Source organism: Arvicanthis niloticus, chromosome 23 (assembly GCF_011762505.2).
Source record: "Arvicanthis niloticus isolate mArvNil1 chromosome 23, mArvNil1.pat.X, whole genome shotgun sequence".
Taxonomy (NCBI): Eukaryota; Metazoa; Chordata; class Mammalia; order Rodentia; family Muridae; genus Arvicanthis; species Arvicanthis niloticus.
In genome coordinates, this window is record NC_133430.1 from 7,958,595 (window position 1) to 7,984,054 (window position 25,460).

The 25,460-nt window shown below is 45.6% G+C and overlaps 1 protein-coding gene across 4 annotated transcripts in view; it reads right to left on the reverse strand.

Moving 5' to 3' along the window:
* The window catches only part of Tecpr2 (tectonin beta-propeller repeat containing 2), a 103,904-nt gene that overhangs the window by 40,324 nt on the left and 38,120 nt on the right, over window positions 1–25,460 (reverse strand). For 3 of the 4 annotated variants that reach the window (XM_076921115.1, XM_076921117.1, XM_076921116.1), the window contains exons 3-9: window positions 19,530–19,658; window positions 18,553–18,684; window positions 12,896–13,053; window positions 7,785–8,097; window positions 5,073–5,205; window positions 2,715–3,047; window positions 697–1,628 (exon numbers count right to left, since the gene is read on the reverse strand). In XM_076921115.1, the coding sequence (XP_076777230.1) occupies window positions 697–1,628; window positions 2,715–3,047; window positions 5,073–5,205; window positions 7,785–8,097; window positions 12,896–13,053; window positions 18,553–18,684; window positions 19,530–19,658 (2,130 nt within the window). Of the gene's footprint in view, window positions 1–696; window positions 1,629–2,714; window positions 3,158–5,072; window positions 5,206–7,784; window positions 8,098–12,895; window positions 13,054–18,552; window positions 18,685–19,529; window positions 19,659–25,460 lie in introns of those variants that run through there. The other variant, XM_076921118.1, reaches the window with a different exon arrangement.

Below are 25,460 nucleotides of genomic sequence, written 5' to 3' on the forward strand. Positions count from 1 at the left end.
TATGGCTAGCTAGCTCTGAAGCCAAACATATTTGTGAAGACTTACACACCAAAGAAAGTAAATACTTAAACATAATTTTTAGGGCTGGGGTGGTGGCACGAGACTTTGATGCCAGCACTCAGAAGGCAGAGGCAGGTGGTCCACAAATGAGTTAAGAGACCCTGTTTTTAAAAGTAATTTTAAACATAAAACTCCCAAGAACAATAAATTGTACTGGCTGAGAGGCCTCACAGCAGATTGGAGCTTTACTCTGCAGTGTGTCCTGGGGCACTATAAAGATACTGCAGCAACAGCATTTGTGGAGAGGCCTCTAATTCAGACTGATGTTCCTAAGAGTGAATGGACTGAGGGGAAGGCAGGAACTACCCACCTCATCTGTGCTCAGAGCAAACAGTCCTCTGCACAGTGGTGCTCCAATGGCCCCAGGCTACCTTAAGGGCCTACATTGGTGTGGCCTTGAAAGATTCCACTTATGTTGGTAGGAGGTTAATTGAGTGGGATCAGAAATAATATAGTTCAAATGATTCAGAATCCCTGCATTGGAAATTCCCCCAAACCTAGACTTCAAGGCTACAGGTTTTGCAGTACTACGATTTCCATAAGAAGGAAAATGATTGAGTCTGCCATGATGCTCTTTGAAGGAAAAGCAGCAGCTCCCACACACACTAGTTATGTTTCCTGCATCAGCACACAGACCTGATCTGCCTTGAGCAGTGTGGTTTCCTCAGCACCTGGCTGGCTCAGCTCCTGCAGAGAGCGACCAGCTCCAAGCTCTGTGACACTTGTCTCCGAGGATGAAGATGGGAGTCCATGGGCATAAATGTCTTCCTCATCACTGGATGTCACTGCCTGATCCTGGCAAGGTTGGTCCAGCCAATGGGCATGGGTGTTGGCCACCGAGGCAGAGGTAAGAGGAGCCACCTGTCCTTCCACATTTCCCATGTGACATTCAGAAGTGGGTGCTTCCTTTTGACCTGTGTCACTATCAGTTAGTAAATGCCAAGGATTTGAGCTCAGGTGGCTAGGGACCTCCACCTGGGTCAGGATGTCTGCTTCAGGGCTGGCCTCCCCAGTGCTGACCTCATAACCTTCAATCCCAGGTAGCCACTGCTCAGCACCTGGGGGCCAGCTGAGGCTGGAAGGCAGCATGCTTGAGTCCAGAAGAGGGGCTTCAGAAAAAGTGCTCTGGGCATCACTCAACTCCATGGTGTCCACCTCCTGCTCCTCAGTAGAGCTGTTCTGTTCCCGCAGGCATACCTCTGTATGCACTGCTGCATCATCAGCAGGACCAAGCTCCTCTTCAAGCCCTGAGATGATGTCAGCACCTCCCACATCCTCCTCTGGCTGCAAGGATAAAGTCAACACTCCACTGAGCAGGTCTATGTCCACTGGGTGAGGGGCAGGTCCAGGTACCTCCAGGACATGGAATGCTTCCGAGCCATTGTTCTCCTGTAGGATCCCATTCACCTCAGCACTGGGGTTGCCCTCCTGGTCTGGAGACTCTGTGCTCAACTGATCCACACTGCTGCCCAGAACACTTGAGGTCAAGGACTGGGGGCTGTCGGCAGGGAGCTCAGAGCAGGGAGTAGACTCCAGGGAACTGTGGCAGGTACTCTTGCTTCCTCCTTCTGATTTAAAATGAGAACATCCAAAGTAAGGCATGAATCTACATAAACAACCAGAGCACTGAAAAAGCACTTGGCTCAAGAAAAAATATTTCAAATGAAGGATATTTCATTGGGTATAAATTAATCTTTATAGTCCCAGAATTTGGGAAGCAGAAACAGGAGGCTCATGAGTTTAGAGCTGGTCTGAGCTACATAGCAAGTTCCAGGCTGGCCTTAGCTATTTGGTGAGACTCTGCTCTAACACCCCCCATAAAAAGAAGAGGAGGAAAAAGAAGAAACCTGCTAAGTAGAAATGATCTTGGCACAGCAGTGTCCGGTGAAATGGACATCCAAAGTAAGGCATGGATCTATATAAACAACCAGAGCACTGAAAAAGCACTGAATTTCATTAGTGAAAGGCTGAGAAAGTGGAACAGGAATGAAGCATATGGATTACAGGCCAACTGTTAAACTTGTCAAAATGCAGAAGTGCTCACTAACGCTCCTTTCAACACTGCAGCAGCCTTTAGCTGCAAGCCTCAATAAGCACCCAGGAGCGAAGCGCATAAAAAGTTTTATGTGGCCTGGGTGGTGGCAAACGCCCTCTATCCCAGCACTCGGGAGCCAGAGGCAGGAAAGATTACATAGATCTCTACCTCAGAAGAAGAAAAAACAGTTCTATGTTAAGACCCATATCTGGTAACATGTCAAGACAAAATGTAAGATGTCCAACAAATCCCTGTTTCAATGACTGTCCCACATGTTTGTAATGCCTCTGGTCTGATGAATGGTACACATGGTAAGCCAACATCTTATATTAAGTATTATCTTAAATATTAAAGAGCAAAATCCAGATCCTTCAATCAGAGCCTGAGCACATGGATTAATGTCTGACTCACATAGGCCCTGCAGAGATGCATATGTGTATATGTACACACTGTTAACGTGTAGGGAGGTTCAGTGTGAAGTTCTCTGTCTGCCAGGAGCAGCAAGAGCCTTCAGTAAAAAGCATCATCCCTTCCCAGTTGATGTGCACATCCCCAAAGGTTCTGGCCAGGCTACCCTAGATGCCACTCGAGTAAGTGTACACTTGCCCAAGGACAGTACCTGTCTTTCTCTTCCTCCTCTTCTTCTTCACTTTGATAGGTTTCACAATAAGCTCCTGGTCAAAGTCTTCAGAGCTGATGACACTGAATCTCTGTGAGGATGGCTGACCACTCTGGCCCAGCTCAGGGGCAGCCTGAGATCCAGGCACCAGCAGTGCAGAGCCACTGTCTGTGGAGTTGAGTGAACTGCTCCTGCTCCTCTGCTCACTGGCTGCAGAACTGGCCACAGAAGAGCCTCGAAGCCTTGTCTCACAAACAGTGGCCCCCAGTGACTTCTCCAGATGCTGTCCATGGACCTGCTCAGAACATCTTGTCATCTCTGGACCGTCTCTCACTGAGAAAGAAGAAATTGGTTTACTGCTGGCTCTTTGGAAGATGGTAAGGTGCAGCACTCAGCCTGCCAGCCTGGGCACCAGCAGCCACGAAACACCCAACTTCATCCTGCTAAAAAAAATCAAGCAATTCCAAATTCTCCAAACCCAGAGAAACTCAAAGGATTCTACAGGAAATTCCAGGGGACTTTGTGTTCAAGGAAGCTCATATAGTAAGATCAGTAAGACAATTCACTATAGTTGTCTTTTGCAAACACTACCAGTAACAGAATACCACTAAATACAAAACACTTCTCATTTCCATTTTATAAACTTTTTAAAACGTTTCTATGTCAGGAAGGGTATAGTTAAATTCCCTACTTATAAGATGATTTCATTATACCTTGATAGTATCAGAGACATTCTTGAAATTTTCATTCCTTGAAATTCAAAGAAGAGAAGTAATTTCCCACTAGAGTGGGTTCCCAGCAGAGGACATATGGAGGTCAGTGTCAGTGCAAGCATGGAGCAGGGTGAAGGCCCTGTGTGGGACATGAGTTCTGTGTTAAAGAGCAGTAAATGTCCCACTGTAGTGGAACTCCCTCCATTCAACAAAGCACTGAGTTCTCCAGGGCTAGAGCTTCCAGTTTCAACACCTCACCACGAAAGTGCTGTGCACTTTGACAGATCATCTACTGGGTGCTATGCACTGTACAAGGTGCCAGGTAACAGTCATCAAGAAAATTTATGGACTCTTATGCTTGAGGTACAAACCTTCTCCTGAGGGTTGTCACTGGGCTGACTGTGGGTGCCTGAGTACACACTGGCAAGGAGAGAGACTCAACTCTGTTCTGCAGTGACTTGCCAAAGATCACACAAAGTAATGGGAGTGCTAGGTCTAGAACTGTATGTGTTATGTGGAACCACTAGCAAAACGTGACTTCCAAAATTCAAATTAATTGAAATTAAGCAACATTTAAAATTCGAATTATTAGTAGCACTCGCCACCTGAAGCGCTCACCACAGATGGCCAGTGATGTGCTACCAGACAGAGCACATCTGAAGCAGTCAGCTCCACAGATAAAGTTCTCCTGTGCAGCACTGTGGGCCACACTGGACCTTCTTATACAGCTCATAAATCTTACATGCACTTCTTATAGGGATCCTGGGTTTAGAATATTCACCCCAAACCACTCTCTACTTTGGGAAAGATAAATGGCGATAGTAAGGCAAGGCTAGCATGCTGGCATCACCCCCAAAAGCAAGTTCAGCATCGAGCCCCAGCTACATCAAGCTACCTGAAAACACTGTTACGCTTCTTTGCTCATTAGCAGTTATAGAGCGCGTACTTAACATGTGCAAGGGCTGGAGCTGAATCCCAGCCCTGCAAAACCAACCAAACAAGACAAGAGCCTGCTTCTGTGGCAGAAACCTGTGATCCTAGTATTTGAGAGGCTAAGGCAGAAGGAATGCAACTTTGGGTCAACCTGGGCTATAAGATCCAGTCTAAATCAAAACAAATAAACAAAAACCATTATGGTTTGCATAAACCGTAAAATAAGATCCAAAGCACAGGAGAAAATAACAATCCCAAAGGACAGTCTGTGTCTAGGGCAAGAGATGTACAGGAAATTACAAATGTCATTGTTTTAAAATTACACAACCCTGTGCCTTGGAGACATTAATCACACACAGAGTCTCAGATAGGGCACCTGGATGAGGTAAGTGGTTTCTGATTTTCTCTTCACACCTGGAGGAAGCTCTACCGCCATCAAACTGCCTAACACACCTTAAAGTAGGTTCACCTCCATGACAAGCCTCTAAATACCTCCTTGCTTAAGCAAACCCCAATGACGGAACTTTTTTTGGTTCTTCAGGACAGGGCCTCTCTGGGTAGCCTTGGCTGTCCTGGAGCTGCCTCCCTGAGTGCTGGGGTTAAAGGTGTACACCTGACTTTAAGCGCACTCTTCCTACCCTAAGCAGGACAGACACTCTAGATCAGAGGACTGACAGCACACACAGCAGCACACTTGGCAGTTAATACAAACCTATGGATGCGCGTCCTTCAGGTCTGCTTGAAATCCTTATAATGTTCCTATCTCCCTTTAGGAAAAATATTTCATTTTCTGTGCAGGAAACAGACACAATATCACCCAGTCCTTCCAAACCAGCAACTGTGGCCTGTCAAAACAAACAAACATGCAACCAGGCAATAAACAAGCAGGTGTGATAATTCAAATAATTGTGAGTAATTATTGGATTTTGTCATGGCAGTTCCTGGAAAACTCATAGAAGCAATCCAAGCCTCAGCTGGATAGTATTTGATATGTGGAACCTACAGTTGCACACATAACTCAGCAGTGAGACACCATGATGGCTAGTGCAGCCTCTCTCACCTCTTAGCCACTGTCTCCTGATCCCTCTAACTCTCTCCCTTCTTATGACGGGAAGCTCATATTCTGTTAGGGCAGAGGCTCTGGACAATCTGAGCCACCTGTCATCCTGCCTGTTCTATGCCTCACTGAAATGGAGTGTGTCAGGCCAAAGCCCCGCCCAGCTCCTCAGCCTTTGCATATAATGCAGGCTTTTCTCTATGCTGTGCTCCCTTCCTACCCTAATCCCTCGCCTTAGGAAGCGCTGCTTGAACACTGCCATCCTGAGTGGTTAACAGTGTATGCTACAAACCTGTGTCCCATGTCTCCTGTGCTACAAACCTGGAGGGACTAGGAATGATACTCTACCCAACAAGTGCCCCTACTGTGTGCTTTCCTACAAACTAGGAAAGTCTTGAAACCCAAGGCTCTTGAATTGAAAGAAGGGAGGGAAATGGACCCTGGCTAAAAGTAGATGGTACTACATAGGACTATCCTGGGTCCACAGTAGTCTAAAACAGTTCTTGCTTTGTAGTTGACAGTGTGCACAAGAGATTAGTTAACTGCAGAAGACACGGAGCTTAGGTTCTCTGCTAATTTTCAGGTAGCCCTGACAGAAAGCTGGAAACATGACATTAGGTTCCAAAAGCTGCCAATCATGGTCCTCGGCAGAGGTGCAGACAGCGTCTGTTCACAGACACACTGTCTCCATTTTCCTGCCGAGGAGGTTAATCACACCTGCACTGAGAGGCACAGGGGAAACGCTCAGATGAAAAGCTGATGCAGTTACAACACGTCTTAAAGCCAATAATTAACAAGTTCCACGGAAACCCAGGAGAAAAGTAAAGTCATCCACAATGGGAGAAACCAAAGAAACAAATGCAGGGCTAGAAGGTGACCCCCTGATCCAGAGGCCCTGGGCCCCACTCAGAGACTTCCAGGGCCAAGTATCTCTGCACCAAAAGCGTCACCAAGCATGGCCGGTAACTAGAGAGGTGTCAGTGGGTGCAGATGCGTGTGATTCTCTGGGGACACTCTCTAGAGATGTGTGCCACAGGCCCACAGAGCTCCTGTGGAGGAAAGAGAGCCTGGCCTGGATTCTGGAGGAGAGCTGGGAGTAGGGTAGGCCAGCAGCTCGGACCTTAGGATAAGCAGTAACTGAAACCAAACAGCTTGTTTAAAGTTCTAAATCAGCTTCTGAGAGTGATCTGTTATCACCTGATTTAGGCAGAAACGGTTTCTACCATGAGTTAATGGTACTGGAAAGTTGCCATGATATGCCAGTTAGTTTCTAAAAAGAAAGGGGCAGGGGAGGCAAAATAACATGCTTGTCTTTGGATAAAACACAAAGGGGAAAAAACAAAACAAACCAAACCAAAAAACAGGGGAGAGCACACTGGACAGGGAACCCGCTCCTGGGCAGCAGCACCACCAACTTGGACTGGGCGACAGTCCTCAGAGTTACTGTGTCTGCTGTCAAGTCTGTCTTCACTGGATGGGATTAGATAGTAGTTTGGTAGTCAGCAAACACATGATCTATAAAGACTTCGTAGCACAGTATGATCCCAGGTACTCAATAGGTTGAGGCAAGGCAATCAAAAGTTCAAGGCCTACCTGGGTTACAGAAAGGGTTCAAGACCAGCCTGGGTAGCTGAGTGAGTCCCTGCCTCAAAAATAAAATGTAAAAACAACAAAAACAGAGCTCCATAGCTCTGTAGCAGAGCATTTGCTCAGCATTCACAAGTAAAACACAAGACTGAACCAGAACACACAAACTACAAGTGAGGGGTATCGCTCAGAGGAGGCAGAGCATGTGCGTAACATGCTCAGACACCCTGAATCCAACACAAGAAAAATACATGCATGCATGCATGCATACATACATACATACATTCGGACATGGAAAGAAGAGAAAAGGAAGAGAAGGCTGACCAGTACGAGGCTTGGCAGACAGAGGTAAAGGTACTTCAGATCAAATCAGACACCTGAGTTCAATCTCTGGGACTCAAGGTAGATGGAGAGAAACAACTCCCACAAGTCGTCCTCTGACAATATAGGTGCCAGGACATGTAGGCATGATCACAAGTAGGCACATGTGAGTTTGCATACACACACAAATAAGTGGAATTTTTAAAAAATGAATCAAATATTATAATGAACAAGTTTAATTGGAGCTTTAAAAAAAACCCAAAATATCACATTCCTTAGCAGAGTAGGACCATGAATATCAAAAACAAGTTTTTTTTTTTAAACTAAAAATTACAGAATTCCACTTGATTTCCTTGGTTGTCTCAAAGGGAAGAGTAAACACCAGAGTTAACACTGCTCCTTCCATCTTCCCAGGAGCCCAGTGGCTGAACACAAAGACAGGTGCAGTTCTCCACATACCTGATTGACGGTGTCCAGAAGATAGATACTGTACTCATTCCAGCTCAACACCCAGCCTTCTCGGAAGAAGCAGGAAACAAGCCCCAGGTGTTTCTCAGGCGAGCTACAGCTTCCCCCATCAGAGGGCTCCAGACGAGGGTAGAGCTCAAAAGGTGTGACTCCTCCAGCAAAGACATCCTTGAGGATAAATGTGGCTTGAACAGTCCCATGGACGTCAGCCTTCCACAGCCGGAGCCCAGGCCGGGCTGCATACAGAGTTAGATCGCTTTGCTTACACAGTCCTGGTATAAAACAAGCACCAAATTTCCCAGTACTAAAGTCGGAAGAAAAAAATGAAAAGAAAGGAAAAAAATACAGGCATGGACTAACTGGAAGTGATTCCTTGTCAATTCCTCATATCAACTCTAAGAATCTGCTGAATAACAAATGATTGCTTTTCCTATCCTCTCTACTGCTTGTTGGTCACTAAGTCACACTGGCATCCGTGTACCCAGGCTCCACCATGCCTTCACAAGTACACACCACCTGTATCAACAGTTCCCACCACAGCTCACACAGGTCACTCGTGTCTCATACTTTATACTTTATGTCCATTCTCCCTTTAACCCTGACGGCCACCCCACGAGGCCGCTATTACAACTTCTGTTACAGAACAAAAGCTGACACGTCCAGGGCTGCCCCTCTGTCCCTGCTTTCCATGCTGCTCCTTCTAGAGTCTGACGGCTACCATCACACCCTAGCTCCTTGAATGACAAGCTTTACTCACATCTGGAGTAGCTCATCTATGTCTCAGAAATTCTCCAAACCCACCAAGGGTACCAGTTTCCCTTCCCATCCTCAAGCTTGGTATTATTTTCTTATAAAACTATAAAATACCCAACACACACACACACGAGCATGTGTGGGAGCTGGAGAGACTGCTCAGTGTGGTTAAGAGCACTGTTGCTCTTGTAGACAACCCAGGCTTGGTCCCCAGCGCCCCACATGGCGGTTCACAACCAGCTGTATCCCGTGCCCAAGGGGTCTGATACCCGTTTCTGACCTACTTTGGCTTTAGGCACTCATGTGCTGTATATATTTCCTTTTCCTGCTCAAGCTGAAGATGTGTGTGTGTATCCAGACACAACACTCATACACATAAAATAAATAAATCCTTAAAAAATAAAGATGGGCCGGGCGGTGGTGGCGCACGCCTTTAATCCCAGCACTCAGGAGGCAGAGGCAGGTGGATTTCTGAGTTTGAGACCAGCCTGGTCTACAGAGTGAGTTCCAGCACAGCCAGGGCTACAGAGAGAAACCCTGTCTCCAAAAAAAAAAAAAAAAAAAAAAAAAAAAAAGATGGTTTAGTTGTTAAGAGCATCTGTTGCCCTTGCAGAGATCCAGGTTTGATTCCTGGCAACCCTGTGGTGTTCACAACCATCTACTAACTGCAGGGATCCAACACCCTCTTCTGCCCTCCATGGGCACCAAGCACACACATACAAAAATGCAAGCAAAACACACAGAAAATTAATAAATCTAGGCAGTCATGGTGGTGCACACCTTTAATCCCAGCATTTAGGAGGCAGAGGCAGGAGAATTTCTGAGTTTAAGGCCCAGCTGGTCTACAAAACAAGTTCTAGGACCAACTTACGACCTATAACCAGGGAAACAATGCTCCCTACTGCCCTCGGATACCTGCACTCACTTTGACAGACATGCACACACTTAAAATTAAAAGTAAGTACACAAAATATTTTTCTTTTCTTTTTCTTTCCTAAACAAAGCTTCTCTGTGAAATAGCTCTAGCTAGCCTGGAACTCACAGAGATACACCTGCCTCAGTCGCTTGAGTGCTGAGATTAAAGGAGTGCATTATTAAGCCCAGCTCTAAATAAAATCTTAAAAACAACTAATTTATTCAATCTTATTACTGGATTGTTACTGTTATTGATTTGTTTGCAGACAGGATTTTATGAAGCCAAGGCTATCTGGAATCTGCTATACAGGATAAATATCAGGATGGCATTGAACTTCTGACCTTCCTGTCCCTACCTCCCAAGAGCTGGGATTACAGGTGTGTACCACTGAGTCCATCTAAGACATTTTGTTCCTTTTCTTTTTCTTTCCCTTGAGGCTGGAGATTGAACTCAGGGTCTCATCCATGTTAGGCAAGCACTCTGCCACTGGGCTGGTAATTGAATTATTATTTTGTTTGGTACAGAACTAGAAGTGGAACCCAAGCTTCACCCATTAGGTAAAATCCTTGACCTGGGCTGGAGAGATGGCTCAGAGGTTCTTCCAGAGGTCCTGAGTTCAATTCCTAGCAACCACATGGTGGCTCACCACCATCTGTAATGGGATCCGATGCCCTCTTCTCGTGTGTCTGAAGACAGCTACAGTGTACTCACATACATTAAATAAATAATAATTAAAAGAAAAAACCTTGACCTGTGCTACATCCCAGCCTTTTCCTTAAACTATTTTTTGTTTGTTTGGTTGGTTTTCTGAGACAGGATCTCAATATGCGACCCTGAATGGCCTGTAACTCACTGGGTAGAGCAGGCCTGCCTCTGTGGGATTACAGACCTGTACAGTCACGCCTGGCCTTCTTACACTATTTTGAAAGATGGTGCCATGTGCCACGAGCTTTTTTTTGCACACTCTTCCTAGCATACAGGCCTGAGAGTTTGTCCAAGTTGTTTCCAGAGTAGGACTGCTGAGTTGCCACACTCAGGTTTACAGCCAATGTGCTTACCCCAATCTACCCACCTGGCTCCCGCCCCTGCCCCAAACTGAATTCTCAGAGCTCCCACTGTTTGACATCAATGGTCCGATTTCTACCAGAGTTCAAATGAAGAGGTTTAGCTCAACTGTGCCTTGCTGATTCTTTCTTTAAACAGACTTTAGCCAATCTGGACAGTAGAATGGCACTGGCGTGACATTATTAGCCTTTGGAGATCTTCGTGTGCTAATCTTTAGGAAGCGTACCTTTCATACCCCAGGTGGAGTGAGACTGAACGAGAAAACCAAGTGTGTGGCATTCCCAGTCTCCTGCCTGAGGGGCTGCCATGTGCCATCCCCTCACAGTCCATAGCTTCTCGCTCCCCATTACCCCTAGGGTGATACATGTCTGTGGGTGGAGCACTCCTCTGCATAAGGGGATCCCACTAGGCCCCGCTGGCACCTTAGTAAATTAAATCCCTCTGGATAGGACCCAGGGAGGAGATCATATGTCAGATTCGGCTTTAGAACAAAGATCATTAAACTAATCAAGTGTTTTGAGCCACAGAGTTTTCATAGACAACTATGTAATAGGACCGTTTCTGAGTCTTGCCTTTGGGGGGTTTGTGCTGGAAAGGTCCCCTAAAGAGAAAAGCCCAAAGGAATCCTAGTTAAGCAACCAGTGCCTCTCCCTCCTGCCTTTCCTGTCAAATAATCTGTTTGGGGACCCAATTTTAAGTTTGCTTTCTTTCTACTTCTGGGACCTCTTTCTTCTTGTTGCTTCTGTTTTGTTCACTGTATGTACCAGAGCATGTGATTTATCCTGCACTCAGTGACCTGAAACCTATCAAACCGGGTTGTGTATTTGTGAAAGTTCAACACCAGGAGCCACCCGCCACAGGCATTTGTACATAAGGATGGGTCCTAGACAGAGCTGGTTTGGAGGACATTTGTGTGTTCTGGAGATTCTGTGAGGGAGCAGACAGAAGGCAGCTAGCTGGAAAGAACCAGCCCATGAAGCAGCCTTTCCTGAACACTTGCTTGATGAAGCACATGGACTGGCATGGCCTCATCCTTGTAATCAACACCTATGGCAGCACATGACAAAAAGATACTAAGACACAAGGTAAAAATAAAATCATTGTCCCCCGAGAAAGAGGACTCATTCCTTTGTTTCTCAAGGTGGGACCAGTCCCTGGCATAGAGTATACTTTATATGGAGACTAGGAGGCAGACCCACAGGTTTTAGCTCACTGAGTGCATGCCAGACTACTGATAGCATTAAGAAAGGAGCCAAAGAGGGGTATGAAAGAACTTCCAATATGAAGGCTGCCGGGCAGAGAAGAGAACAAATCTAGTGTTGTTGCAGAGCACAGAGCACGGGACAGACCATGAATACATCAGAAACTGGCCGTATCTTGTCTGACCTCATCCTCCTCTCCCTTGACACTTGTCACCAATGGCACCACCAGCCCCAGGGAGACCCTCCCATGCCTCTTAATCTCATTCTCCAATCTGCCTCAAATCCTTTCAACATCCATTAACTCCCTGTCATCCTGTCCCAAACCTGTGCAGGCAATGTCCCTTTACTGAAAGGAGGACACAAGGTAGGGGCCCACAGCTTCTCAAAAGCAAGTTCCCATCACCCACTTGGCTCCTGGCCTCCTCAGCTAAAGTCCTCCACTGTTCTGCCTCCCTGTTCTCTCCACACAAAGTGGTTATGAAAGTTCATTTTCTTGCTGGAGAACAGTAAAGTGCAGGATGTGTATGTTTCTTCTGTCACATGTCTAGTTTGTGGGGAACCCTAAGTTCTCACCCTTCTCTTCATTGCCCTTCTTCCAGCAGGTGATTAAAGGAGAGATTCTCTTTTAGCCCAGAACCCTTCTCATTTTAGCCTCTCCTAGTCAGCACGTAGTCTTCACACTGAAAAAAAACTCTTCTCTGACCCTAGGCTGAGTGGAAGCCTGCTTACATTTCTATAGCACCCTGTAGCCATTTCCATGTCTGTCAGTAAGACCTGAGTCTGCCTTTTGATCTCTATGACAGGAGAGGCCCACATATGCTAGGCTACCCAGTCTCATTTGGCCACAACCTACCAGTGTGGAGCACAGCAGCATCCTGGGGCACAAAGGTGTTGAATTCTCAGGGTTCTAGAGATAAACCATGTCTAGAATAGACACACACTACTACCCTCTACATTCCTCAGACCAAGCCCTGGGGTGCACTGGCTATGCTCTCAGTGCACTACTGCATTTCCTCAAACTAGAGGACTTCTTCATCCCATCAGACTCCATAAAGTGTCTTTGGCAGGCACAGGCTACCAGGAACCCCAGGCTGGTGTGGCTAACAGGAAACCTCAGTGAACTTAAGGGTCAATTCTGAGAGCCATGTGACATGCCTAAAGCTTACCTTTTCCTTGGTTGGGATCCAATCTGCTTGACAGCCTTCTCCTCTGTGTAAAAGAGCAGGCTTCTCTGCAAAGTGGACACAAGCAGCACTTTCTGGCTGTAGTCCAGCTGCACAATGGAGGACGGCTCTTCCAACACAAGGTGTGAGTTGCAGATACCCTGTGAGAGAGCCAGGTCAACAATGGCACAAGATTGTTCAGCTCCCTCACAGTGATTAAACATACCTCTTACTAGCTGTAATGAATTAAAAACGATTCTGTGGTACCAGGCACAGTGGTGCATACCTATAATCTCAGCACTGGGAGACGGAGGCAAGTAGATCAAGAGTTCAAGGTCATTCTTGTCATATAGTGAGTTTGAGGTCAGCCTGAGCTATGTGAGACCTTGTCTCAACAAAACAAAACAAAACAAAAAGTATGTTTTAATTTTCTTCAGATTCATTGTTAACCTACTGCAAATGAGATTTGAAAATTTTCTTACTAATAAGACAGTAAAATTGACATTAATCTCATATACACCAAGCTTGAAAAGAAACATCAAAAACCTACCTATTTCTCTAATAATATTCTAAGTAAATAGTTCAAAGAAGGATGCATAAAAACATCCCACAGCACATGTATTATGTGTCTTATATAATATCACAGAGCATGGCTGCCTATGACATCTTGTGACAATGATATACTCTCACGGTTTCTCTACAAGGAATGGCTTGTGGGATGGCTCCACAGATCAAAAAGGGCTTGCCACATAAGCCTGATGACTTGAGTTCAATCCCAGGAACCCATTACTAAAGTAGAGAACTGACTCCTGAAAGTTGTTCTCTGACATTGGCAAGTGCACTCTGGCATATAAGCTTGCATTCTCCACACGCCTCACAAATAAAAAAGGGTTTCTGTTAAAACAAAACATATTCATGTATCAAAACTCTGATTTTACCCAGATATGGTGGTATGATTGCTGTGAGTTCAAAGACAGCTGGAGCTATATTATGTGTCAAGACCCAGTTTCAAACCGGTTTCTACAGCCACTGCCGCCTGAGTGTCCTTCTATTCGGTCAGCAGCCTGCTCACAGAGGAGAGAGGGAGCAGCAACTGCAGCAGCGTTGTTTAAGTCTGATCAACTATTCAGGAAGAATGCTGCAAAATCGGCATGGGGCACACCGCTTTAATTCCAGCACACAGGACGCAGAGGCAAGCAGATCTCTAAATTTGAAACCAGCCTGGTCAAATATCAAGTTCCAGGACAACCAGGGATACATACAGAGACTGCCTTTTCAGGATGTTTCTGAATTTTTTTCCCCCAAATTTTATTTCCCTTCAATTTGCTGAATAGTGAGATCCGAGTGGGCTTCTCTCGGTTTCCTTAGCAACCTGCTCACAGGGGTAAGAGTAGATGACAAGGAGCAACAACTCCTGAGCAGCACCAGAGAAAAGCAGATCTAAGCCCCTTGGTAAGCTTGACAAGCAATGTTCCCACATAGCAGCAGTTCTAAGTGGGTTCCACTCACCCTAGCATCCCTAAGACTAAGACTCTTTTATAGCATATACCAGGCCAAATTCATTTTCATAGAATACCGAGATGTTAAATGTCCTCTTATCTTAAGCTTTTTCAATTTTCCTTTATGTGTATAGGTGTTTAACCTCTGAACTATTGATAAACCTGCCTCCATTTTAGGCTTAAAAGCCATCTTGTAGTACAGATAAACTAGGTTCACTCCTGTTTATGATTGAATCTCTTGTTAGTCAAGGACTTAGCTATGCCCTACCTGTGACCTTAACTACAAGTGGTGCTGTACTGCCTATTCCAGAAAATGGCAACCATGCCTTTGTTTCAAAGTTGCCATAACCATCTTCCAACCCTACCTTTGTTTCAAAGGCTTATTATGCCCACAGTGTTATGCTGCTCCTGTAACCCTGATATTCGCTTGCCAAATCCCCCATTTGGACACCCCCTAACCCTGAGCTCTAATCAATCTTATTTTGCCCATGTCCAATGCTGATCTCTTGAACCCTTCCTTTAGGGGAGACACCTCATGTTCAGGAATAAAGAAGCTTTAATTAATCTGGCCATGATGATTGGGGTTGCTGGTCTTTCTCCTCAAATCTTTGGGATCAATACCATCTTCCCATCTGCATGCCTTTTTTCATTAAAACTATTGTTTTGCTAAATATATGTGTCATGCCCAACAAGACACCGTCTAAATGCTTCCACTGAGAGCATAGGAAGCAGTGTGTACAGACCACTTGGAATTTCATCATGAGCCATGACCACAGCACCAAACTTTACAAAAGTCATTGTCCCTCCACCACACATTCACACTGAAAGTATAAATTCCACTGGAGAATATCTTGATGCAGAAAAATGGTAATTTCAGCTCTAAGGAATAGAGGTTTTGCTTTTGATGTGATCAAATGGAATGTGTGCACACAGACCTGCAGGATGAAACCCTGGGTCCCGAGGGAAGACGCCATGCCTGCCATGGTAGAAGCGGAACCAAACCACACGCCGTTTTCACTCGCCGTTTAACCTGGGAGTTAACTGTAGGGAGTGAGGCTCTGGAAGGGATTTTCTTTGTAAAAAGGAAAAAAAGAGCCTGTTCTTTCAGTATTTGTTACCTTCAAATGAATATGAGAATCTTGAAAACTTGTGTTTGTATAAATTAGACAAGATTCCAAAAGCTGAAGAACTTTGTGCTCAACATGATGGAGTTATAATAACAAAGGTACTTTTCTTTCTTTTCAAAAAATTTTTATTTACTTATCTTATACAATATGGGTGGGTTTTTAAAAAAAGATTTAGTTATTGTTTATTTTATGTATGTGAGTACACTGTAGCTATCTTTAGACATACCAGAAGAAGGCATCGGATCCCATTACAGATGGTTGTGAGCTACTGTGTAGTTGCTAGGAATTGAACTCTGGACCTCTGGAAGAGCAGCCAGTGCTCTTAACCAATGAGCTATCCTTCCAGCCCCAATATTGGTGTTTTACCTGCAGAAATGTCTACAAACTAAGCACATTCTTGAAGCCCCAGAGGCCAGAGAAGGTCTTAGATGACATAGAACTAAGTTAGACAGTTGTGAGCTTCCATGTCCTCTCTCCAGCCCCAGCCTTCTAATATCATATAATATACGTGTCAGCATCTGAAGATCTGTACCTTCTGAGATGCCTATTCTACTAAGCGGCCAACACATGATACTGAAACCATTCAAAAGTTAAAAATCCACTCAAAAGCATAAGATAAACTGACAGGTTTTCATGTAACAAGGTAAGAAAACCCATCAAGGGTTTTAGATGTCACATGACTATCAGTTTTTGAGAAAAACCACGTGCTAAAGCAGCTCACAGAAGCCACAGGGTAGGCCACCTCTTTATGAGTTGTTTTCCAAGCAGTCCTCAGAAGCCTTAGGAACAATATAGGCTGCTGCCATTGCTTCTAAAAGACTTGTTTATTTTATATATATGAGTGTTTTGCCTGCATGAGTTACTATGCACCACTTGGGTGCCTAGTTCCCACAGAGATCATAGAGTGGGGCTTGATACCCTAGGACTGAGTTACACACAGTTGTCAACTGCCATGTTCTGAGGATCAAATCCAGCTCCTTCAATAGAGCAGCCAGTACTCTTAGTCTCTAAGACATCTACAGTGGTTTGAATAAGAATGGCTTCCTTAGGCTCATATAGATGTGGCCTTGTTGGAGGAAGTATGTCACCATGGTGGGGGGTGGGCTCTGAGGTTTCAAAAGCCTCTCCCTCTCTCCCTTCTCTCTCCCCTCTCTCTCTCTCTCTCTCTCTCTCTCTCTCTCTCTCTCTCTCTCTCTCTCTTTCTCTCTCTTTCCCTCCCTCCCTCCCTCCCTCCCTCCCTCCCTCCCTCCCTCTCCCCCTCTCTCCCTCCCCTCCCACCCCTGCTTCCTGCAGATCAGAACATAAAGCTCTCAGCTACTGTTGCAGAGCGGTGGCTGTCTGCTTCCCAGCACAATGATAATGGACTAACCTCTGAAACTGTAAGCAAGCCCTCAGACAAATGTTTCCTCTTATAAGAGTTCCCTTGGTAAGGGCTGGAGAGATGGCTCAGTGGTTAAGGGTACTGGCTGTTCCAGAGGTCCTGAGTTCCACCACATGGTGGCTCACATCATCTCTGATGCGATCTGATGCCATCTTCTGGCAAGCAGGTGTCCATGCAGCTAGAGCATTCATGCACATAAAAATAAGTAAATAAATCTTAAAAAAAAAAAAAAAAAAAAAAAAAAAAGGTCCCTTGGTCATGGTGTGGTCATGGTGTCTCTCACACGTGGATGCAGGGCACAGAGAAATCAAACAAGAACTGAGCTGGACACTTACTTGTGCCACTTAGTTTTCAGAGTGCCAGGAGGCGGTGCTATGCAGGGTGTTAGAGGGGAACACCATCAGTCTTCCCCGCTGTGGACCCTGTGCTATACTACTCACTTGTCAGTGTAACAGTGCTGTGTCTGTTTCTGCTGAGGTATGAGGCCCGTGCCCCTGGAGGGAATTCATGTCTGTTATTATAAATCTGATTAAAAGCCCAAAGCTGGAGAGGTTGCAGGCACTAGTGGAGAAACTACTACTGTTTTGCTAAATGGGTATATCAGGCTGCCTTCTAAATACTTAGGTTTATGCCCTTAAATTGGTGCTTCTTTCGTTGTTAGTCAGAGAAGCTTCTTTTTGCAGTGGGAAGAACTTAACTGCAAAGCCTCAAAACTGGTCCAAGTGCTGAGAATGTGTAACGATTGAATGCTAAGCCCTAAAAAGGACATCTGCATCATCCCTTCCAAGGCCCAGGGAACAGCTCTGAGGAGAGGGCAGAAAGGATAGAAGAGCCCAAGACAGGAAAAAGTACTGTAGAATATTACCTGGTCATGAAGTCAGCAGCTATGACTACACACAGAAGACCACTGTAAGACTGGGCCCATTGACATTCCAAAATGAATAGGGGAGGGCTGCCAAGACCCTGTCTCCCTGTAAGGAACTACTGACAGTCAATGGTCGCTTGGGGAGAAGGAGAGACCTTCTTCAGCTGTGAGGCTCCTGGTCATCGCCATCCTCTTGTACATAACGAGCCACAGTCATGCTCAGGACAGCAACCCTAAGTAAGCTCATTGGGTCACACACATACTGATTCGGTCACAGACATGACTAGAGAATTGTTTGCATCCTTCCTGACAGTATTTCAAGGAATCAGGAAGGGTCACCAGCTCTTTGCTTAACAGCAGCCAGGAGAACAGCAAACATGTTTGAGGAGCTGAATTGAACACTGCACACAGCACATACATATCAAAATACCATGAGACATCCTGAAAACTTGCCCAACTTGTTCCTTTGTTTTGACATAGACTTTTACTATGTAGTTGGCTTGGCACTTTCTATGTAGCTGGCCTCAAACTCATAAAGATTTTCAGTCTCCAAGTGCTGGAATTATAGGGCACCACCATGCCTGCCTCAAACATGTATAGTTTTTACTGTTGATTCTGCAGGACAATTATTTAGTCACAGAAGTAGGAGCTTATAGAACACTGAAAAACTTCATGAAAGAAAATGTTGGCAGCTTAAGGGCATGGTGCTGGAGATCACATGGAGCCAAGACTGCTGCCTACTACAGATAAAAGCTGGTGATGGCCAACATCTCTGAAAATCACCTTACCTGGTCTAGATCTAGAGAGGAGTAGACGATCTTCCCTTTGTCATCTCCAGAGAACAGCTTCATCCCATTGGGGCTCCAAGCCAGAGCTGTAATGCTGGTTTTGTGGACACCACTAACATCAAATCTCCGAAGCTACAGGTGACAAGAGATCCCAGGAAAGGAGAGCTGTGTGACTGTGCACCTACTTTGGGGGTGGGGGGAGCTGTTTTCCAAACAGAACTGTACAGATTCCATGTCTGTCCACATTCGAAACTCACAGGTAGGCCAACAAGGTGGATAACAGCACTCTGCCAAACCTGAGGGTGTCAGTTCAATCCCTGGACCTATATGGTGGAAGGAGAGAGCAAGCACACGCACGTGTACACACTCTCTCTCAATCTCTCTCTCTCTCTCTCTCTGCATTCTTTTTTATTGATTGATTGTATTTTTTTATTGGATATCTTCTTTATTTACATTTCCATTGTTTTCCCCTTTCCAGATCTCCCCTTCAGAAACCTCCTAACCCATCCTCCCTGCCCCTGCCTCTATGAGGGTACTTCCCCACCCATCCACCTACTCCTGTCTTCCCGAATATCTCTTCTCTCTCTCTCTCTCTCTCTCTCTCTCTCTCTCTCTCTCTCTCTCTCTCTCTCTCTAAAAAAAAAAAAAAAAAAAAAAAAACTTAGAAAAAACAGAAAAGGGGAAAAGGGCATTAAGTAAAAAGAAGAGCTCTGATTTGTGCTTTATGCCAAATGTTCCAAGCAGGGACAAAGATGTCACCCAATCATAAAAAGCACAATGTCAGACTGACTATAAACTTTCTAGGCAAATGAAGACTCCCTGCCACCCACACACTTTACAGAGATCCTCCAACCTCTGCCTCTGGAGTGCTGGATCACAGGCTGGCGCCACCACACCCAGCTCTGAGGATTTCTCATCTTAAACATGCCTGAGGAACTGGCCAGGAGGAGAGACAGGGACAGAGCCTGGGCACTCACCTGCTTGTTCCTCCCTGGCAGTGAAGACACGAGCTGGAAGACTGCAACCCTCCCGGAGGCAGTGCCTGCTGCAACAAGGTCATCAAAGCAGCTCAGCAGCTTCACCACAGTGATGGACTCTGTCTTCCCCTAAATGAAGACACATCAGAAACAAAGACTATGACCAGAGAGATACTTAAAATGAAGAAAATAAAAAGCAGCTGTAAAGCTGGAACCATGAAAGAAGGTTCTTGAGCTACAGCATATAAATTTCTGATTTAAAATGTGTACAAAGTCAGAGAGACAAATCATTCTAAGATTTCTGCACTTTAAAAATTATTATTCCAGTAGAGATGGCTCTGCAGTTAAGAGCATTGACTGCTCTTCCAGCGTTCCCAAGTTTAATTCCCAGCAACCATATGGTTGCTCACAACCATCTGTAATGGGATCCAATGCCCTCTTCTGGTGTGTCTGAAGAGAGCAACAGTGTACTCTCATATATAAAATAAATAAAACAATTCTTTAAAAAGTTATTATTATAATAAAATCTGGAGAACCCCAAATTACCATTTGTGTACATTTCAGTATCCAGTGTATCTATAATGTACGCCATCACCCTCCACTTCCAGAATTATTCTCATCTTGCAAAACGGGAGCTTTACACCCATCAAACAATAAGCCCCATTCTCTCACTGAACCCCTCCCCACCCGGCTCCTGGCTACATCTTTCTACTTAGCCCTTTATGATGGTCAAGGCCTCATGCTTGTCTTTTTCTGACTGCCATATGTTACCTAACACAATGTCTGTAAGGTCCATGAAGCATCAGACTCTCCTTCATGTCATCCCTTTATATAGACACACAGTTTACTCATTAACCTACTCTGTGCCATGCATGGTTTTGAGACAGTCTCTCTATGACCTAGGATGACCTTGAACAAACTGCCTACCCTCCTGCTTCAGCTTCCCACATGCTGGGATTATTGTACATTTGCCACCATGCCTGACTTTACCCACTCCTGGGGTTGTTTGTTTGTTTAATTATTAAAGTAAGCACATAAAGCCAAGGGTTTGCTTACAGCATTCTGACATCTACATATCATTGTACTGTGTTCTTGTTGGAGTTTTAATTTGTGCTTACATGGGAATTTGCATGGCTGCTGTAGGTCCCTGCCAACAGTTGGTTTCTTGACTGATCAATAAAGAGCCAACAGCCAATGGCTGAGCAGAGGGATAGAAGTAGGACTTTGAGGATTCCTGAGAGGAAACACAGGACAGGGTAAGGGCAGAATCGCCATGACTGCTTCAGGGAAGCAGAGAGATCAGACTTAAAGGCCTGCCGACATGTAAGAATCAGGGAGATTGGGTCTGAGGTAGCAGAGAAGAAATATAGATTTAGCAAATATTAACTCAGGAATATCGGAGGACAGTGTGTTAGCCACGTGAGTAGCCCAACCATCAAGCTAGAAAGGATCTTAAAAATTAGGCTGCATACTTGTGTCTTTTCATTCCTGAATCCAGAGCTGCTGGGTGGGTGTAGAGCCATGTGCACCCACTGGGAGCAGAGAGCAATGATAAAAAATTCACTATGTGGACCATGCTGGCTTGAAACTCACAGAGATCCACCTGCCTCCACATCTAGCTATCATGATGATCTCCATATCCACTCATCTTTTATAAAGACTTCTCACTTTAGTTATCATAAATAATGCTATGAAGAAGGTACAACTATCTCTTGAACCCTGCTTTCCAGACAGGTGTTGACAGGGGATGTCTATAATTCCAGGACATGAAGTACCTTACTTACATATTTGTAATGTTTTCTTTGAGACAGTTATATGTAGCCTAGGGTAGCTTCAAACTTGAGGATCACTTTGAACTTCTTGATCCTCTTACATCTACTTCCAAGAACTGGGATTACATTACTGGGATGCCACTGTGTAGGGTTTTTTTACAGGGCTGGGGATCAAACCTAAAGTTCCACATATGTTAGGCAAGCACTGTACCAACTATCTCCCACACTGAACATCCTTACTTTCCAGGATCAATTTGACTTTGATCGTAATATATAATTCCTTGAACCTGCTGCTAAAACCAGTTTACTACTATTTTTTGTACTGATGTTAATAGTGAATACTGCTATATACTTTTTATCTGGTATCTATCTCTCAGACTTTGTTATCAAAGTAAAATTAGTGTCATTGTTTTGAGGTTTATTTTTATTATTTTTAATTACGTGTGTGTTTGCTCACCCATGTCTATATACACATGAATACAGTATCCACGGAGGACAGAGGTATCAGATCCCCCTGAAGCTGGAGTTGCAGGTGCTTGTGAACAGACCAACATGGGTTCTGAGAACAGAACTCAGGTCTTCTGCAACAAAAGTACGTGGTAGTAACCACTGAGCAATCTCTCCTGACCAATTTATTCATTCTTTACAGTGATTTTTGTTGTTAGTTGTACTAAAAATTCACTTGTGTTTTGTATTTTCTGTACTGAACCCATGATCTTGTGTGTGCTAGGTAAAGGCTCTACCACTAAGCTACAATCCAGTCCCTTACTTGTTAATTAAATATTACTTTTTACATGTGTGTATTCTGTATGTGAGGGAGGTGTGCCACAGCATGAGTGGAGATCAGAGGACAACTTATGGAGTTGTGTCTCTTGGTCCACCACATGGGCTCCAGAGACTGAACCTATGTCAGCAGGCTTAGACGACCGCTTCCTCATGGAGCCGTCTGCTGATCTTATTTGTTGATTTCACTGGTCAGGCTCTCGTGTCATATTAGCTTTACCAGCTTTTACTATAATCATTGTTATCATTTGAGATTCTTACTAAGAGGTTTACTAAGAGTTTTTTTGGTTTTGTTTGTTTGTTTTGTTTTTTCCCTGAGACAAGGTTTCTCTGTGTAGCCCTGGCTGACCTGGAACTCAGAGATCTTCCTGCCTCTGCCTCCCAAGTGCTGGGACTAACAGTGTGTCCCACCACCATCCCACAGGATTTTTTGTGGGTTTCCCATTAGGCACCCTAGTCCTGCTCCGATCCCCTTCCTTTCATATCTTCCCTTTACCCTTGCAGCCTGCCCCCACGCTATCCCCAAACACCCAAACACCCCCCCAGACCCACCCCCCCACCCCTCCAAACACACCCACCCCCACCACCAAAGCATAGCAACCATCTCATCATGGAAGCTGTAGTGTGTCAGTGTGCCGCACAGTATATCCCTTTGTTCATACATCATCATTTGCAAAGTGTTCATTACAATGAGTCACTGGTCTGGTTTGAGATCTCTGGCTTCTGCAATACCATCCATATTGGATCCTTATTGAGATTCCTAGGCATCCCCCTGCTGCCCTGTCATGGAGATCCTGCAGCTTTAAAACAGTAGGACTGGCCCTTTCACACCTCTCAACCATTTGCAGATGATAGATTCTGGGGTAGGACAACTTAGAGCCCTGGATTTGGGCTCTTTCCCTTATCCTAATTCCCAGGGTGAGCTCTCTCCATCACAGCTTCAGCTAGGCCACCTAATACTGCCATTAGCAGCTCTTACTCTACTGCCTTTGGAGCCAGCTCATCTGCACCCAGGCTTCCAGAGCCAGCTCCACTATACTGCCCAGTAAGATGCCCACTCTTCCAAATACTGCAGCCTGTGAAGGGCTGGGTCAGCTCTCCTGCTCTCACACCCTAAGGTCTGGCTCAAACTGCCCCCTCAACCAGGGCCAGCCCTGACTTGTATAAATGTTGCAGCCAAGGAGAGTCAAAGCCAGCTCACCCACTCTCACGACCCCAGGGTCAGCTCTCCCAACCCTCTCAGGTGGTCAGGGAAGAGGAGGTGGAGGACATCGACCCCCAGGCCAGCTCTCCTTCATTCACCCCTTCAGGGCCGGTTCATCTGTGTCCCCACTACCAGGACAAGCTCTGCTGTGTTGCTCAGACAAGAAGCAGGGCCCACTGTCCTGAGTGCTGCGGCCTATGAGGGGCAGGGCCAGCTCATCTGCTATTGCAGGTGGTGAGGGACAAGGAAGGACAGCATCTCATCTGTACTCATACCGCCTCTTGGCAGACAAGTGGTGGAGTCAAATCTCCAGTACTCTTGCTCTTCGGGGTGGCTCACCTGAGGCCCTGCCATCTGGGTCAGCTCTGCTGTGCTGTCGAGGTAAGAAGTAGGGCCCACTCCCCCAACTGTTCTCCTGAGCTTATGACATTGTGGGGCAGGTTTCCTGGCTGCCAGAGGTAGGGAGTTGTGGAAACAGGGGGCAGGGAGAGGTATCACCTCTGCAACCATGCCACCCCACAGCAGATGAATGGCAGGGTGAGTCGAAGACATCAACCCTACACCCTGCTGTCAGATAGCCACTGACTCAGACATGGCCCTCAGTGGCAGTTCCGGCTGGGACCTCACCATGCCCCCAGGTAGCAGGGCTGGCTACTCACAACAGGTTCCTCCTCCGCCCCTCCAGTCTCCAGTCCCTCTGTCTTCATAATGCTCAAACTGCTCCACTTCTTTCTCTCCCAGCTGAACACCGCAGACTCACACATTATGGTGGCTCCAGCTGTAGGGATGCTGGGTGACATCCTCCATCTGTGCCCTGTGGTATGGCAGCAAGCAGGTATCTATGGCCAACCTGTGTCATGAGCTGGAGGGAAAGTCTGTGGGTGACAAGCCAGTCTGATGGTCTCTGCCTGTCTTCCTCTTCCCATGATATGCTACATGGGTTTGGTTTGATTTGATTTGATTTGATTTGATTTGATTTGATTTGATTTTCATGAGTCCTAGGCATAAGACAGCTTTGGCCACCAAGCCAGGCATCAAGCTAGGATGAACAAAGGACATAAGAACACTAACACAAACAAGGTGCCTTTGTCCATTGCTGGGGGGGGGGGGGAGACACTTATTTTACTTTACTTTTAGATTGTGTGTGTGTGTGGGGGGGGTGTAAGGCTCTATTGCTGAAGACAAAACTTCCCATCTCATTGAACAGAGAGAAGCTGCGCTGGTTCCTAACTAGAGCCTTCGCCAATACCGACTAACTTTCATTGTACCGAGAGGTCCCCTGCACACCACCAAACGAGCACAGTAAAGACCAACCTAGCCGTCTTAGTTAGGTTTACTATTGCCTAAATAGTCACAAGGAGCATGCCTAAGTTTATTTTAATCTTCTTAGATAGGTAGAAGAATGCTTTCCCAGCATTCAGGGGACTGTAACAAGAATATTGCTGTAAGTTCAGACTTAGCCTGGGCTACACAGTTCCAGGTCAGCCTGGGCTACAGCGAAAACACTCTCAAAACAAAAGAAAACAATCTCAAGCTTTTCCTAATACATTCTAGCTCTGCTTCAAAACCATTGACCACCACCCCTCCCCCAACCAGAAGAAGGGCTAGAAGAGAGTCTACCAAAAGCATCCAGTGATATAGTTGACCTATCTGACTAAGACACAGGAAAAAGCCTATATTAGAACAATAAGCCCACCTGGTGGGAGCCATTCAGGAAAATGCTATGGCAAGCAAGTGAGCTTTCTGGAGACAGCCCACCATTCTGTATGGCTGCAATGGGTGTGCCCTGAAGAGGCAAGGACCCCAGGGACTTTGTCTCAAGAATGCTTCTTGCTGCTATGCCTGTCAGTGGTGTACTCCTCACCTGTCTGACACGGCCTACTGTTCGCTGGTTTAACCCACTCTGTTGGGCAGCTTTCCTGCAGAATCAATATGAAGATGGACTTTCAGCCGGGCGGTGGTGGTGCACGCCTTTAATCCCAGCACTTGGGAGGCAGAGGCAGGTGGATTTCTGAGTTCGAGGCCAGCCTGGTCTACAGAGTGAGTTCCAGGACAGCCAGGGCTACACAGAGAAACCCTGTCTCGAAAAACCAAAAAAAAAAAAGAAGATGGACTTTCATGTAATGATGCTGTTTAGATGAATTGATGATTTTATAATTCCTGATAATGATT